At 39.5% G+C, this 14531-nt stretch overlaps 1 protein-coding gene and 1 long non-coding RNA gene across 4 annotated transcripts in view; one reads left to right on the top strand and one right to left on the bottom strand.

Annotated features, from left to right (window-relative positions):
• The window catches only part of LOC108390216 (cilia- and flagella-associated protein 52), a 51448-nt gene extending 41104 nt beyond the window's left edge, over positions 1-10344 (bottom strand). For 2 of the 3 annotated variants that reach the window (XM_073234827.1, XM_073234828.1), the window contains exon 1: positions 10192-10344. In XM_073234827.1, the coding sequence (XP_073090928.1) occupies positions 10192-10261 (70 nt within the window). In that variant the 5' untranslated portion in view covers positions 10262-10344. Of the gene's footprint in view, positions 1-9675; positions 9786-10191 lie in introns of those variants that run through there. The other variant, XM_073234829.1, reaches the window with a different exon arrangement.
• Positions 10345-11013: 669 nt separating this feature from the next.
• Positions 11014-11847, top strand: LOC140849030 (uncharacterized). The gene is made up of 2 exons (XR_012130481.1): positions 11014-11091; positions 11262-11847. It is a non-coding gene; the product is annotated as an uncharacterized lncRNA (long non-coding RNA).
• The last annotated feature ends 2684 nt before the right edge of the window (positions 11848-14531 follow it).

Below are 14531 nucleotides of genomic sequence, written 5' to 3'. Positions count from 1 at the left end.
CAAAAAGTTAGAAATAAACTAAAAGGCATCAAGAGGGAAATAGATAACTAATATTGGCATGTATACACAAGGGAATAGTGGGGTTAGCATGAATTAATCAACATGAATCAACATCGATACATTGCACAAATAATGTCAGGTGAAAAAAGCAGGTTTCAACATGTGCACAATATGCTGCTATTTATGTAAGATAAAACATGCAAATTGTTTTGTATATAATGTTTATATAGTATAGTATATAATATAAGTTGTTTATATATAGTATAGATATATATAGTATGTTTATTACTTTGTTAATGTACACATTTTTTATATATAGTTATTGTTGCTGTTTTCAGTTTAGGGACTCTGCAAAATAGGAAAATCATGGGCTTATTTACTCCAGTTAATTGATTAATGTGGCTATTCTTGTGTCATTACAAACTCTTAGGAACTACAGTTTTATAATGTTTTCATAGGCAACACAACTATATTTGGTTTGATTAAATAAAAAATTCCTGTCAAAAGACAATACCTAGAAGAATAAAGTACAGTTATATATTTATACTCTCAAGTTAAAATTCATAAACTTGCATAACTACAATGAGTGTTCTAGTGTCACAATGATAAAAGGGGCTTTGTTTTTGCTCCTCATTTGTTTCCACATGAAAAATAAACACGATTACCTTGTACTGATCCAGGAGGAGGACATTCCCCACCCAGGGCAAGTTCCCTATAAATCTGGTGAGACAGAATAAAGGCAATGGCAGGAAGCTGGGGCATCAGGAGGGGTTCATGCCACGTTCATTCGCTCGGGCACTGCTCCTTCCTGCTCTCCAGCACAGGCTTACTCCTCTCCTAGCTCCGGGGTTCCACGGCTTCCCTCTGCCAGCCGCCATTCTCTCCTAGTTCTCCCTCCACACTTGCCTTTTTGGCTCTCTCCCATTCTCACGGCTCCTGTTCAGACCACTCTCTCCCCGCTCTCAGGGCCCTCTACTTCCCCGCCCCTAGCACTGGGAGGAGCTCTGTGAGTGGGCCTCTGAGGACTGGCAGATGCCTGACCAATTATGTGCAAGGAACTGAGGACCTGAGAAAATGGGTGTTTCTTTCCGCCTCTCCCCTAGGCCAATACTCCCAAGACTGAGGAGCCTCTCTGTCCCCAGTAAGGGCCCCATAGATGTGTGAACAGGCTCTTATATAAATGTATATACAATAGGTGCTATTAAGGCCAGGGGAATCCTGGTCAGAAATTTCCATTTTCTCCACACCTGGTTTTAAGGCCTCTGAAATCAAATTTCAAGCCCTCTTTCCTATGTAATCCTGCCGGTCTCTGAAACCGAGGCCATTTTTGCCATTCCCCAATCAGGCCCCACATTCTCCACCTTCTTCCTGTGTTCACACTATTCTTGCTACTCGGAATATTCTGCTCCTCAGTCTTTACCCACTGACTTCTACCCAGCTTTAAAGATTACTTGAATTGACCCTTCCTTGACCTCACTCAAGCCTAGAATAGAATCTTTCTCCCAAACTTTCATAACGTTTTGCTTATTCTCTTTAATGAGGACTATAGCATTTTTAAGTAAACATTTTTCACTGAAGACAAAAATACAGAAAACTTATTAATACCAACACACCAATTTAATGATAGCCCAGACCAAGAAGTAGATTACTACCACAACCCAGCCATTTCCCATGTGCCTTCTCCCAGTCTACATCTCCCAAAGGGTGATTGCTGTTTTGACTTCTATTCCCATAAATTAATTTTCCTCATTTTAGAAGTTCATATGAATGGGATTATATGGTAGGTATTCTTTTGTGTCTGAATCTTTTCATTCAATGTTATGTCGGGGAGCTCCATTCACACTGTTGCATGTAGCAGTAGGTCATTTTTTTTGTCATTGCTGCAGAGTACTCTATTGTATGAATATAACACAATTTCTTTGTCCTTTCTACTTTTGATGGAAATTTGGGTTGTAGTTTTTAGCTATGTGAAATAATGCTACTATAAATATTTCCACATTAGTACACATTTCTGTTGCATATATTATAGCATTTGGAGGCTTATTAAAAGTCTTTAAGAGGAATTCAGACTTTATCCTAAAGGAGACAGTTAGAGTTAAGGTTTGGCTATGCAGATGCTCTTTGTATCATCTAAAAATAAATGCAAAACAATGGAAATTATGCTAAATTCTTAAGAACAAGGCATTGTTTAAATAAATGGTCACATATCTATGCAACAGAATATTATATTAAAGTATTATGTTCAAAATCATGGCATAGAGTATATGTACCACTAAAAAATATTTATAAGCATATTGTTAAGTGGAAAAAAGTCTGATTATGAGAGCATACATACAGCACTGGGAAAAAGTCTGATTATAAGAGAATATATATATAGCATGAGTCCACTTTTATTTTTAAAATATTTATATGGAATGTTGTGGAACAAAGATGGTGGTGTAGGAAGGCGAGGCAAAAACCTCCTACCAAAATCACATAGAACACAAAAATAAAGCAAATGCAACTAGGCCTGAAATCAACCTGAAGACTGAAAAACTGATCACCTACATCTGGGAAAGAAGAGAAGACCCTACAAAAAGGGATAACGTGACAAAGCCATGATCAAGTGGGATCCAATTCCTCCCCTGACCCCAACCATAGGTGGGAGGAAGAGGAACGGAGCAGAGAGGGAGTAGACGCCCAGGACCCTGTACATGTGGCCCTGGAGATCAGCTCCAGGAACATAAGCCCACACTGCACAGTGCCTTGGTGATTGGTGAGGCTGGACAACACAGACAGGTGGAACAGTCAGGGAGGCTGAGAACCCAGCCACCTGTGGAGATAAGTCACTCTACAGGCCCCCCTGAGAAGGAAAGCAGAGCAGCCAGTTTGAAAAGACTTCCCAGCAGTGAGAGGGGTGCCAGAAGGGCAAGGATTGCCCAGTGCTCTCTGTTTAGGAGAAAGGTCAGGTGAACAATACCTCCCCAGCATGCCCTCCTCAGCCCAACAGGTTAGGAGCCATCAGGAGCTTCAGATGCTCCATCCTCCTCTCTAGCAACTCAGCCTAGAGACTCCTTGAAGTGGCACATGGCCTGCTGGCTGGCAGTGAAATCACACTTTATTTCCAGATAGGCAGGATGAGAACACCCAGCCTGCTCAGCCTTATTTTGGACCAGCTGGGGAGATGTATGCAAGAGCCATCCCTGGGAGCTCTTTCTTCCTGGCAGGCACTGGTCCTGTTCACCAGCCACCACCATCACAGCAGGCTGCCTGGAGGGAAGCTCAGCCCACAACAGCTCCAGCCCTGCAGCCCATCGCGCATGAGCAGCCCAGCCCCAGGAGCAATTTCCTCCCCACAGGCACAGGTCCCACTTGCGGTCTCCGCCCGGCCATTGCTGCAGGACAGAGTGAGGGCAGCTCTGCCCATCAGCTCCATAGAGTATTATTCTCCCTGCTCCTGTGATCAGCTGATGGCCCACACAACCCACCTGAAATCAGAACACTATGAGCAAGGCAGACAGGTACCATACTCACTGCATACCAACAGCTGGGGCTCCCACACAGAAAATTGAGCTTCTGAGTACTAGAAGCCTCCTACACAAATCTATTACCCCATTAGAAACACTAAAAAAAAAAATGAAGAGAGAGGAATTTGGTCCAAACAAAAATTCAAGAAAGACAACAGAAAGAGGGCTCAGTGAAACTGAAATCACCAATCTTCATGGTAATGACTTCAAAATAAAAGTCATAAACAGATTTACAGAAAAGTATTCAAGATCTCAGGGAGGACTTCCAACAAAGAGAGACATCCTCAAAAAAAGCCAACCAAAGCTGAAGAATACAGTATCTGAAGTGAAACATACAATGGGGGGATTTAAAAGTAGATTAGATGAGGAACAGGAGACTGTAAATGAAATAGAAATTAGAGAACAAGGAAACAAAGAAGCTGAGGAACAGAGAGAAACAGGATCTCTAGGAATGAAAAAATAATAAGATAGCTGTGTGACCAATACAAATGGAACAACATTCACATTATAAGGGTACTGGAAGAAGAAGAGAGAGACAAAGGGATAGAAAGTGTCTTTGAGGACATAATTATTGAAAACTTCCCCAATCAAAGGAAATAGACACTCAGGTCATGAAAGCACAAAGATCATGCAACAAAAGGAACCCTCGAAAGACAACACCAAGACATATCATAATTAAAATGGCAAAGAACAAGGACAAGGAGAGAGTACTGAAAGCAGCCAGAGACAAAAAAGATCACTTAAAAAGGAAACCCCCCCAGGCTATGAGCAGAAACTTTACAGGCCAGAAGGGAGTGGCATGATATATTTAATTTAATGAAACAGAAGGGCCTTCAACCAACAATACTCTACCAGACAAGATTATCATTTAAATTTGAAGCAGGGATTAAACAATTTCCATATAAGCAAACATTGATGGAATTCATCACCACCAAGCCATTTCTATAAGATCTCTAAAAGGGACTGCTCTAGATGGAAATGATCCTAAGGCTAAATAGTTGTCACCAGAGAAAATGAACCTACAGTAAAGGTAGTAGACTAATTTATTACTAAGCAAATGCAAAATTAAATAAACTACTCACAAAGTTAGTCAAGGTATACACAAAGAGTACAGAATATGACACCTAATAAATAAAGAGTGGAGGAGGAAGAAGAAGGGGAGAAAAAAACCTTTCAATTGTGTTTAAAATAGACTAATAAAGTAATTTAAGAGACTACGATAGTAAGGAGCTATTTTTGAACCTTTGGTAACCACAAATCTAAAGCTTGCAATGGCAATAAGTACATATCTATGGATAATCACCCTAAATGTGAATGGACTGAATGCACCAATCAAAAGAGCTGCAGAATGGGTAAAAAACCAAGACCTGTCTATATGCTACTTACAAGAGACTCACTTCAGATCCAAAGACATACAAAAACTAAAAGTGAAGGGGTGGAAAAAGATATTTCATGCAATAGGGAGAAAAAAGCAGGAGTAGCAGTATTTATATGAGACAAAATAGATTTCAAAACAAAGAAAGTAACAAGAGACAAAGGACATTATATAATGATAAAGGTGTCAGTCTAAAAAAGAGGATATAACCATTATAAATATCTATGCAACCAATATAGGAGCACCTAAATATGTGAAACAAATATTAATGGGATTAAAGGGAGAAACAGAATGCAACACATTCATTTTTGGAGACTAACACACCAGTTACACCCATAGACAGATCAACCAAACAGAAAACAGGTAAGGAGACAGAGCACTGAACAATACATTAGAAAAGATGGACCTAACAGACATCTACAGACTATTCCTCCAAAAAGCAGCAGGATATACATTCTCCTCAAGTGTACATGGCATGTTTTCAAGAGTACATCACATACTAGGCCACAAAAAGAGCCTCAGTAATTTCAAAAATATTGAAATTGTGCCAACCAGCTTCTCAGACCACAAAGGTATAAAACTGGAAATAAATAATTCAAAGACAACAAAAAAAGCCTACAAACACATGGAGGCTTAACAACATGCTCTTAAATAATCAATGGATCAATAACGAAATTAAAACAGAGATCAATTAATATATGAAGAGAAATTAAAACAGCTTAACAGCCCAAAACCTGTGGGATACAGCAAAGGAAGTTTGAAGAGGAAAGTATATATCAGTACAGGCTTTCCTCAAAAGAGAAGAGCAATTCCAAATGAACAGTCTAAACTCACAATTAAACTAGAAAAAGAAGAACAATGAGCTCCAAAGTCAGTAGAAGGAGGGATATAATAAAGATCAAAGGATAAATAAATAAAATTGGGAAGAATAAAAACAGAAAGAATCAATGAAAGCAGGAGCTGGTTCTTTGAGAAAATAAACAAAATAGATAAATCCCTGGCCAGACTTATCAAGAAAAAAAGAGAGTGTACACACATAAACAGAATCAGAAATGAAAAAGGAAAAATCACAATAGACACCATAGAAATATAAAGAATTATTACAGAATACTATGAAAAATTATATGCCAAAAAGTTGGACAATGTAGAAGAAATGAACAACTTTCTAGAAAAGTATAACCTTCCAAGACTGATCCAGGAAGAAACAGAAAATGAGAACATACAATTACCAGCAATGAAATTGAACTGGTTATTAGAAAACTACCTAAGAACAAAATTCCTGGACCAGATGGCTTCACTGCTGAATTTTGTCAAACATTTTGAGAAGACCTAATACCCATCCTCCTTAAAGTATTCCAAAAAGTAGAAGAGGAGGAAATACTTCAAACTCATTCTATGAGGTCAGCAGCATCACTCTAATATCAAAATCAGACAAAGCCACCACAAAAAAAGAAAATTATAGACCAATATACCTTATGAACATAGATTCAAAAATACTCAACAAAATATTATCAAAATGAAATTCAAAAATACATCAAAATATTATCCATCATGACCAAGTGGGATTTATTCCAGGGATGCAAGGATGGTACAATATTAAAAAATCAATCAACATCATATAGCACACCAACAAAAAGAAGGACAAAAACCACATGATCATCTCAATAAACTCTGAAAAAGTATTTGACAAAATTCACCATCCATTCATGACAAAAATGCTCAACAAAATGGGTATAGAGGGTGTGTACCTGAGCATAATAAAGGCCATATATGACAACAAAATAGCCAATATCATACTTAACAGCAAAAAGCTGAAAGTTTTTCCTCTAAGATAGGGAATAAGACAAAGATGCCCACTCTCACCACTGTCATTCAACATAGTACTGGAGGTCCTAGTCACAGCAATCAGACAACACAAAGAAATAAAAGGCATCCAAATTAGTAAGGAAGAAGTTAAACTGTCACTGCTTGCAGACTACTTGGTATTATACATAGAAAACCCTAAACACTCCACCAAAAAACTATTAGAACTAATAACTGAACTCAGCAAAGTTGCAGGATACAAAATTAATACACAGACATCTGTTGCATTCCTATATACTAACAACAAATTAGCAGAAAGAGAAATCATGCAAACTCCATTTACAATTGATTCAAAAAGAGTAAAATACCTAGGAATAAACCTAACCAAGGAGGTGAAAAACTTATACCATGAAACCTACAAGACACTCATGAGAGAAATTAAAGTAGACACCAATAAGTGGAAATACATTCTGTCCTCATGGATAGGAAGAATTAATATTGTCAAATGGTCATCCTGCCTAGCAATCTACAGATTCAATGCAATCCCTATCAAAATACCAACAGCATTCTGCAACAAACTAGAACAAATAGTTCTAAAATTCATATGGAACCACAAAAGACCCCGAATAGTGAAAGCAATTCTGAGAAGAAAGAATGAAGCAGGAGAGATTACCCTCCCTAACTTCAAGCTCTACTACAAAGCCACAGTAATCAAAACAATTTGTACTGGCACAAGAACCGACCCATAGATCAATGGAACAGAATAGAGAGCCCAGATATAAACTCAAGCATATATGGCCAATTAACATATGATAAAGGAGCCATGGATATACAATGGGGAAATGACAGCCTCTTCAACAACTGGTGTTGGCAAAACTGGACAACTACATATAAGAGAATGAAACTGGATAACTGTGTAACTCCATACACAAAAGTAAACTCGAAATGGATCAAAGACCTGAATGTAAGTCATGAAATCATAAAGCTCTAGAAGAGAACATAGGCAAAAATCTATTGAATATAAACATTTTCCTGATCACATCTCCTCAGGCAAGGGAAACAAAATAAAAAATGAGGAAGTGGGACTACATTAAACTAAAAAGCTTCTGTACAGCAAAGGACACCATCAGCAAAACAAAAAGGCATCCTACAGAATGAGAGAACATATTCATAAATGACTTATCCAATAAGGGGTTAACATCCAAATTATATAAAGAATCTACGTGCCTCAATATCCAAAAACCAAATCATCTAATTAAAAAATGGGCAGAGGATATGAACAGACACTTCTCCAAAGAAGAAATTTGGGTGGCCAACAGGTACATGAAAAGATGCTGCACATCGCTAATCAACAGGGAAATGCAAATTAAAAAGACAATGAGATATCACCTCACATCAGTTAGGACAGCCAACATCCAAAAGAAAACAACAAATGCTGGCGAGGATGCGTAGAAGGTGGAACCCTTCCTACATTGTTCGTGGGAATGTAAATTCACTCAATCATTGTGGAAAGCAATATGGAGGTTTCTCAAAAAACAAAAAAATAGAAACACCATTTGACCCAGGAATTCCACTCCTAGGAATTTATCTGAAGAAAACAAGATCCCTGATTCAAAAAGACATATGCTCCCCTATATTTATGGCTGCACTATTTACAATAGCCAAGATATGGAAACGCCTAAAGTTTTTATCAATAGATGAATGAAGAAGATGTGGTACATATACACAATGGAATATTTTTCAGCCATAAAAAGAAATCCTACCATTTGCAACAACATGGATGGATCTAGAGGGTATTATGCATAGTGAAATAAGCCAGGCAGATAAAGACAAGTACCCAATGAACTTCACTCATTCGTGGAGTATAAAAACAAAGCAAAGCTGAAGTAACAAATATAGCAGCAGACTCACAGACTCTGAGAAGGAACTAGCAATTACCATAGGAAAGGTGTTGGGGAGGGATTAATGGGCAATATAATTGGCAATCACAATATGGGTAGGTCTTAGGAAGGCAGTACAGCACAGAGAAGTAATGACTCTATAGCATCTTAGTACACTGATAGACAGTGACTGCAATGGGGGGGGATTTGATAATCTGGGTGAATTTTGAAACCACAATGTTGTTCATCTGAAGCCTTCATAAGACTGTATAAGAAATATTTATATGTAAATACATAGTTGAAACGATCACACCAAAAGTTTAACAGTGATATATTTGGGAAATGTAACAATGGCTGATTTTTCTTTTGGTTTCACTGTATTTTTCCAATTTTCTATACTCCCCTTCTTATGTACGTAGTTACCCCTGTATTCTCAGTGCATAGTTAAGTATTGAGCATGTACATACAACTGTATATTTGATTATATGAAATAATATCAATTGTCACAAAACCAACAAAGTATGAACAGTTTAATTAATTTGGAACATTTTAAAAGATCAAGATCATTAGTAATTGCCATGGAAGACATCACGATACAGTATACCATATATTTATGCTAGGAGCTCTACAAAACAGCATGAGTGCAGTTGCAGAGCTGTTTGAGGTTCCACCCTGGTAACCAGTGTGCCCCATTTGCACTCACTATCAGTCACTCACTTCCTTTACCAATGGTCTGGTAAACAGCTGTAAAGATGGCTAATATCTCAGTTGTACTAAGTGCCCACTTTCTATTAGAGACTACTAAAGTAAACAGAGTCAAGAGCTAAGTCCCAGAATGTGCTTAAAGCATTTTTAGTCATTGATTAATCGACATATACATTATTAAAATTTTATAGCTTTCAGGAATCACAATGAACTTTTTAAAAAGTTTGCTCGTTCTGAAATACCGAAATACTTGTTTTCATTCTTCTAAAAAAACACAAAAAAACCAAACAGCCTTTTTCCCCCTTGATGTTCAAATGCGCAGCATAAATAAAATTTGAGCAGACCAACCAAACCTCCTCTGAACAAAGCATCTTTCCCCTCCAGCTACCCCTGGCGTCCCCTTCACCTCCTATCATCGCCTGAAATCGACGGTTAGAATCCTTTCTTCGGGTTAGAGGACAAGACCTTCTCAAACGGTTGCTCAAATACACGTTCCCTCCCCCGCCCTTTCTCAGTGATACGTCAGCTGCTATTTTGGAAGTTAGTTGGTCCCAGCGGCAGATACAGACTCCATAACCTAGTGGTTTCGAAAGGGCGGGAAGGTTTGCGAGCTGCGTAGGAAATAGAGCTACGGGAGAGCTGACCTAATGGGATAAGGGCCACAACCTTCCGTATTCATCCTTCCAGCCCTGAGAGGAGGCATTTGGCTCCTTTTAGGTGCTGGCAAAAACCATCCCACTCCTTGAGGCTCGGGGCAAGGAGGTGACTCTGAGACTTTGTCCTGGAGAGGCTGTCTGCGCCCCCTGTGCTTGGCCCTAGCTCGTGCTCATGCCAGTGTCCCACACTGCCTTCCAGGTGGCACCCGGTGTCTTACTGCTCCTGATTGTGTCACAAGATCCCGAGGTTCTGTTCGAAGCCTCACCATTGAAGCCGATGACGGCCTCTAGCTCCAGATCGGCCACGTTTGCATCGGGCGAAATTTGTTTCTCCATCACGCGGAGACTAAGTTCACTTTCCTCAGCCTCCCGTGCAGCGTCTTTAGGTCGTTATGGTAACGGTTTTGCGCATGCGCGCCAGCTCCACGCCTGCGCTCCTGAGGAGTTCGGAGTTGCGTTCACCAAAAGCAGGGGGTTTTTCCTTCCTATTTCTCTGGAAATTTAACAGGTGCTAAATGCACAGAATAAATTCCCTCCTTCTGTATCTAAAGAGTCCGTCACCTTTTTGGTAACTATATAATAAAGCACCATTTAATGGCACTTAAGGGGAGGCTGCTAGCAAATAATATATAGTGTACTTCTTTGGGTCTCCGTTTGAAGCCGAAGTTTTTTAAAGCTTTATTGAGGTATAATCTACATATCAAAATTCATTTAAGTGAGTTTTGGTAGATCCATACAGTTGTGTATCGCTACAGTCCAGGTTTTTTGTTTTTTTTTTTCTGTTTTAAGCAGGATAAAACTTAAACTGCTAGAGTAACAAGTAAAATTTGGTAAATTTTAAGCATCTTGAGATGCTCTCACTTTCTCAGGAAAATGCTTAGGTTTTGTTCAACACCCGTTTTCCTTTCATTGCACCCAGCTGTTCACATCTCTTAGTGGGAGCAGTCCGCTCCAACTTAATGTTCCATGGGGGTCCGGTTTCCTTTCTTTATCACAGTTTTGAGGCCTTAGTGTATATTTACTTTGCAAACCAGGTTCCGGTCGCTCACGGGCCTAATCGCGGATTTTGAGCCGCGCGGGGCGCCGTATTCAGCTGCTGCGAACAGGAAGTGTCCGGGGAGTGGGCGGAGACTGCAGGATGGCCCCGGACTCCTGGGGAGCCCCGGGTGAGGGCCGCCGCGCTCGCAGATCCCTTGGGGGAGGCCGGGCTTCCTGGGACTGGGCGAACGCTAGGTTTTGGGGCTAGAGGACTTTCGGGATGAAGGGAAGAACGGCGAGGACCCTTTCCCTGCTGAGGGGGACCTTGCCCCATCCCGCCACCCTTGGGTACTTGCAGGTGTGGCCTGGGAAGGACAGTGTGTTCCCGGGAAGCGGAGGCTAAGTGGCGAATCTCTGAACATTTCTCCAGCCCATATCGGCTGCATCTCGCCGCGGTGATTTCCCGCCCATCCTGCTTGTGGAGCTGGCTGGGGCAGGCTTCCCTGGACTCCTGTGAAAACAAGTAACCTTTTTGTGGAATGCCAGCCTATCTGGTGAACCCGTTATTTCACTGGTGGAGAAAACGAAGTTGAGAATTCATGGTCAAGCAAGCCCGTTAGTAACCAGTTGGCGCTAGGACCTAGATCTTCTGGACCCTTCAAAAAAGTTGTAGGACTTTGGCAGAGAAATTACGCATTTTTTAATAAGGCTTTTTATAGTTAACTGAGTCAGTATCATGAAGATTATTTCTAGGGCAGCAACTTATGCAGTAAAACAATAACTGCCAGAAAGGTCATTTATTCAAAAATTAAGTGCCAAGGAGTAATGATGAAATACACAAGTTCTGGTCCCAGGGAACCTATTGTTATCCCATATCAGTCTTGAGATTTTTGTTTAATAATTGGAAACATATAACAGTTTTATAAAGTTCTTGTTGGAGTGTATGTCTTATGTTGGTGTTTGTAATATAATTTATAATTTTTTAAGTTGCAGACAATATGTGTATGAGAATGGATTGCACGGTCGAAGATAGCATTGTCTGGGGATCTAGGTTAACCTGGGTCAATGGCTTAATTGGTTTAACACGAATTTTTTCCTTCATAATTTTAACTATCTATACACATGGATAGAAAATTTAGAAAATACTGAATATTTGGAGAGGGAAGAAAAACCCATCTTTAACGCTGTCGTTTGGAATAATTACCACTACTGGTTTTTAATGAATTTATTGCTTTAGATAATATGTCTGTATATATGCATATATATGCTTTACAAAACAGTAAACCTTCTTCCAAATCATTTCCTGACAACATGACTTTTTATGGTGCATAGTAGTGCATCATACAAATGGCCATATTTTTTAAATTATTCCCCTCTTTATACCTCTTGTAATATTAGGGTATTTTTGTTTGTTTTTTAACTGTTGCAAAGACTGCCCCTTTGTTTCATACCTTATTTCTTTGGCTCACTTCCTAGAAGTGGAATTTGGGGTCCAATCGTATGAACATTTTTAAGGCCCTTGCTAAGTTGCCCTCCACCTCCTGGAAGCTAACTCCCTCCCTTTACACAGGAGGTAGGAAATAAAGCTCAGAGGTAAGGGAGAGGTACCACGCTATTCATTTAGACTGGTGGAAGCTACCACTGGATCCCAAGCCTCTTCCAAAGTTAATGCTGAAAAAGCATTTATAATTTTTCCTGTTAACTCTCAAGTAGTTTGACTCACTGTTTTTCTTTTTGACTGTTGAAAGTGAAACAGTGTGCACATCTGCTACGCTAGCATCTACGAACTTGCCTAGTCAGTTGGTGGTCAGGAAGGTAAAAAAGAGTATGGACTGAGACTTTGGGAAACCTTTAAAAAACAGACTGGACTACAGCTTTGCCTTCATTCTATTGAAAATCATAAGTCAATGATGCTTATTAGTGTTCTGATGTTTAGAAATGTAATATAGCTCTTACTGTTTTAATAGCTTATCAAAGTAAGTGGTCAGTTCACTTTTTATAGAAATAGCAAGTGCTTACTGTCTGATTCTTTGCTAAAGTTAATTAGCTTTACTGCTAGGACAACTTATTTGTTGATGGACTATTTCTGGAAAAATTTAATAAGTTAAACCTTAACAGTTTTCTATTCCAGTTGGGCTTTTTGGGGTGGGAGTTCTTTATATTAGAAAGTATATATTATGGAATGTAAAAAAATACCAAGTGGAATAGTATAATAGGCCATTTTATGCTCATCACCCAATTTTCATAATGTTCAATATTCTGCCATTCTTGTTTCCACTCTGCCTTCTACATCTTTTTAAGTGTATTTTTAAAGTAAATCTTATATATACATATATGTCAATATAATGTACAGCCAGTGTTTTTGTGATCAAACAGAGACCCAGTTCATAGTCTGGACACTTATTTTCTGCTCCGCTTTCTAGTTTCTGGGTTTCTGTCATGGCATCACCATCCTCTTTGTCCTACAGGCCTGAAAACTCTAATAATCCACTCTTTCTTCACTCCTCACATCAGATTATTCACTGATTTTGTTTGTTTTTTTCTTTTAAATGTTCCTAATGTCTCTTTTATACTGTGTTTTTTTCTGCTATAGTCCCGTCCTTTTTGCCTTCTGACTTACAGATAGTAAATACTGGTGACTAGTTATGGAATTGAACAGCTGTACAAGTCTTCTACTAGTTCCCTGCCCCTCTACTCTCATTCCCAACTATTTAGGTAAATGGAATTCACGTTAATTTTCCTGAACTAGTACTTTAGGCGCTTGTGTGCTTAATACTATGATGAGGTTGTCCATTACCACTAGGCCAGTGGTTGTCAGACTTTGCTACAGACTGGAATTACCTGAGGAGCTCACACAGCTCACGTCCAGGGCAAACCCCATACCAGTTTAGTCAAGAGTGCTTGGGGGTGGGAGCCAAGAATAGTTTTATGTTTTATTTTGTTTTTTAAAGATTCTTCAGTGATCCCAATGTATAGCAAAGCTTCAGAACCACTGTTCTTTAGGGCTAAAGTGAGAACATGAGGATCAGGTAAGACATCTGGGATTTTGGCCTTCAATACTTCATATAACATCTCCAAGGCCTCACTTTGCATACAAAAGTATCCCATACAGCTCTAAAGTTCTCTTTAAAAAGCCTAACGTTATTCTCGTGTTGAAGACTCTGCAGAACCAGATTCCGTTCATCCCTACTGTCTTTTGCCTTATGCTTCTGCTCTGGGCACCAGTCAAATGTGCAAGGCACCTTCCTTTCAGCTTTGCTGGCTCCCTGTACCTCTGCAGAGTATAGAATTTGCTCCTCCTTCCTGTGGGAATGAGAGGTCTGCTTTAACCTCGTGGTTCAGCCCAAGATGTAACTAACCCCTGGATGCAGCCTTGTCAGGTCTGAGTGCCTCAGCCAATGGTAATTTCTCTCATGTTCAAACTCCGAAAGTATTTACCATTTATACTCCACACTTGGCAGGAAGTGTATTGTACCTTATTATTGATTTGCATAGGTATGTTCTGGAACCACAGAGCCAGACTTGGCATCTCCTTTCATAGATGACAATATGGAAGGAAGAGAGGGGAAATGTGGCAAAGCTGGGACCAGGATCCAGTTTTCCTTGTCAGCTTACCTCCTGTTCTCTT

The sequence above is a fragment of the Manis javanica genome, chromosome 4 (assembly GCF_040802235.1).
Source record: "Manis javanica isolate MJ-LG chromosome 4, MJ_LKY, whole genome shotgun sequence".
Classification (NCBI taxonomy): domain Eukaryota; kingdom Metazoa; phylum Chordata; class Mammalia; order Pholidota; family Manidae; genus Manis; species Manis javanica.
The sequence above is the reverse complement of the archived record's forward strand: the minus strand, read 5'-3'. Positions and strand labels throughout refer to the sequence as shown.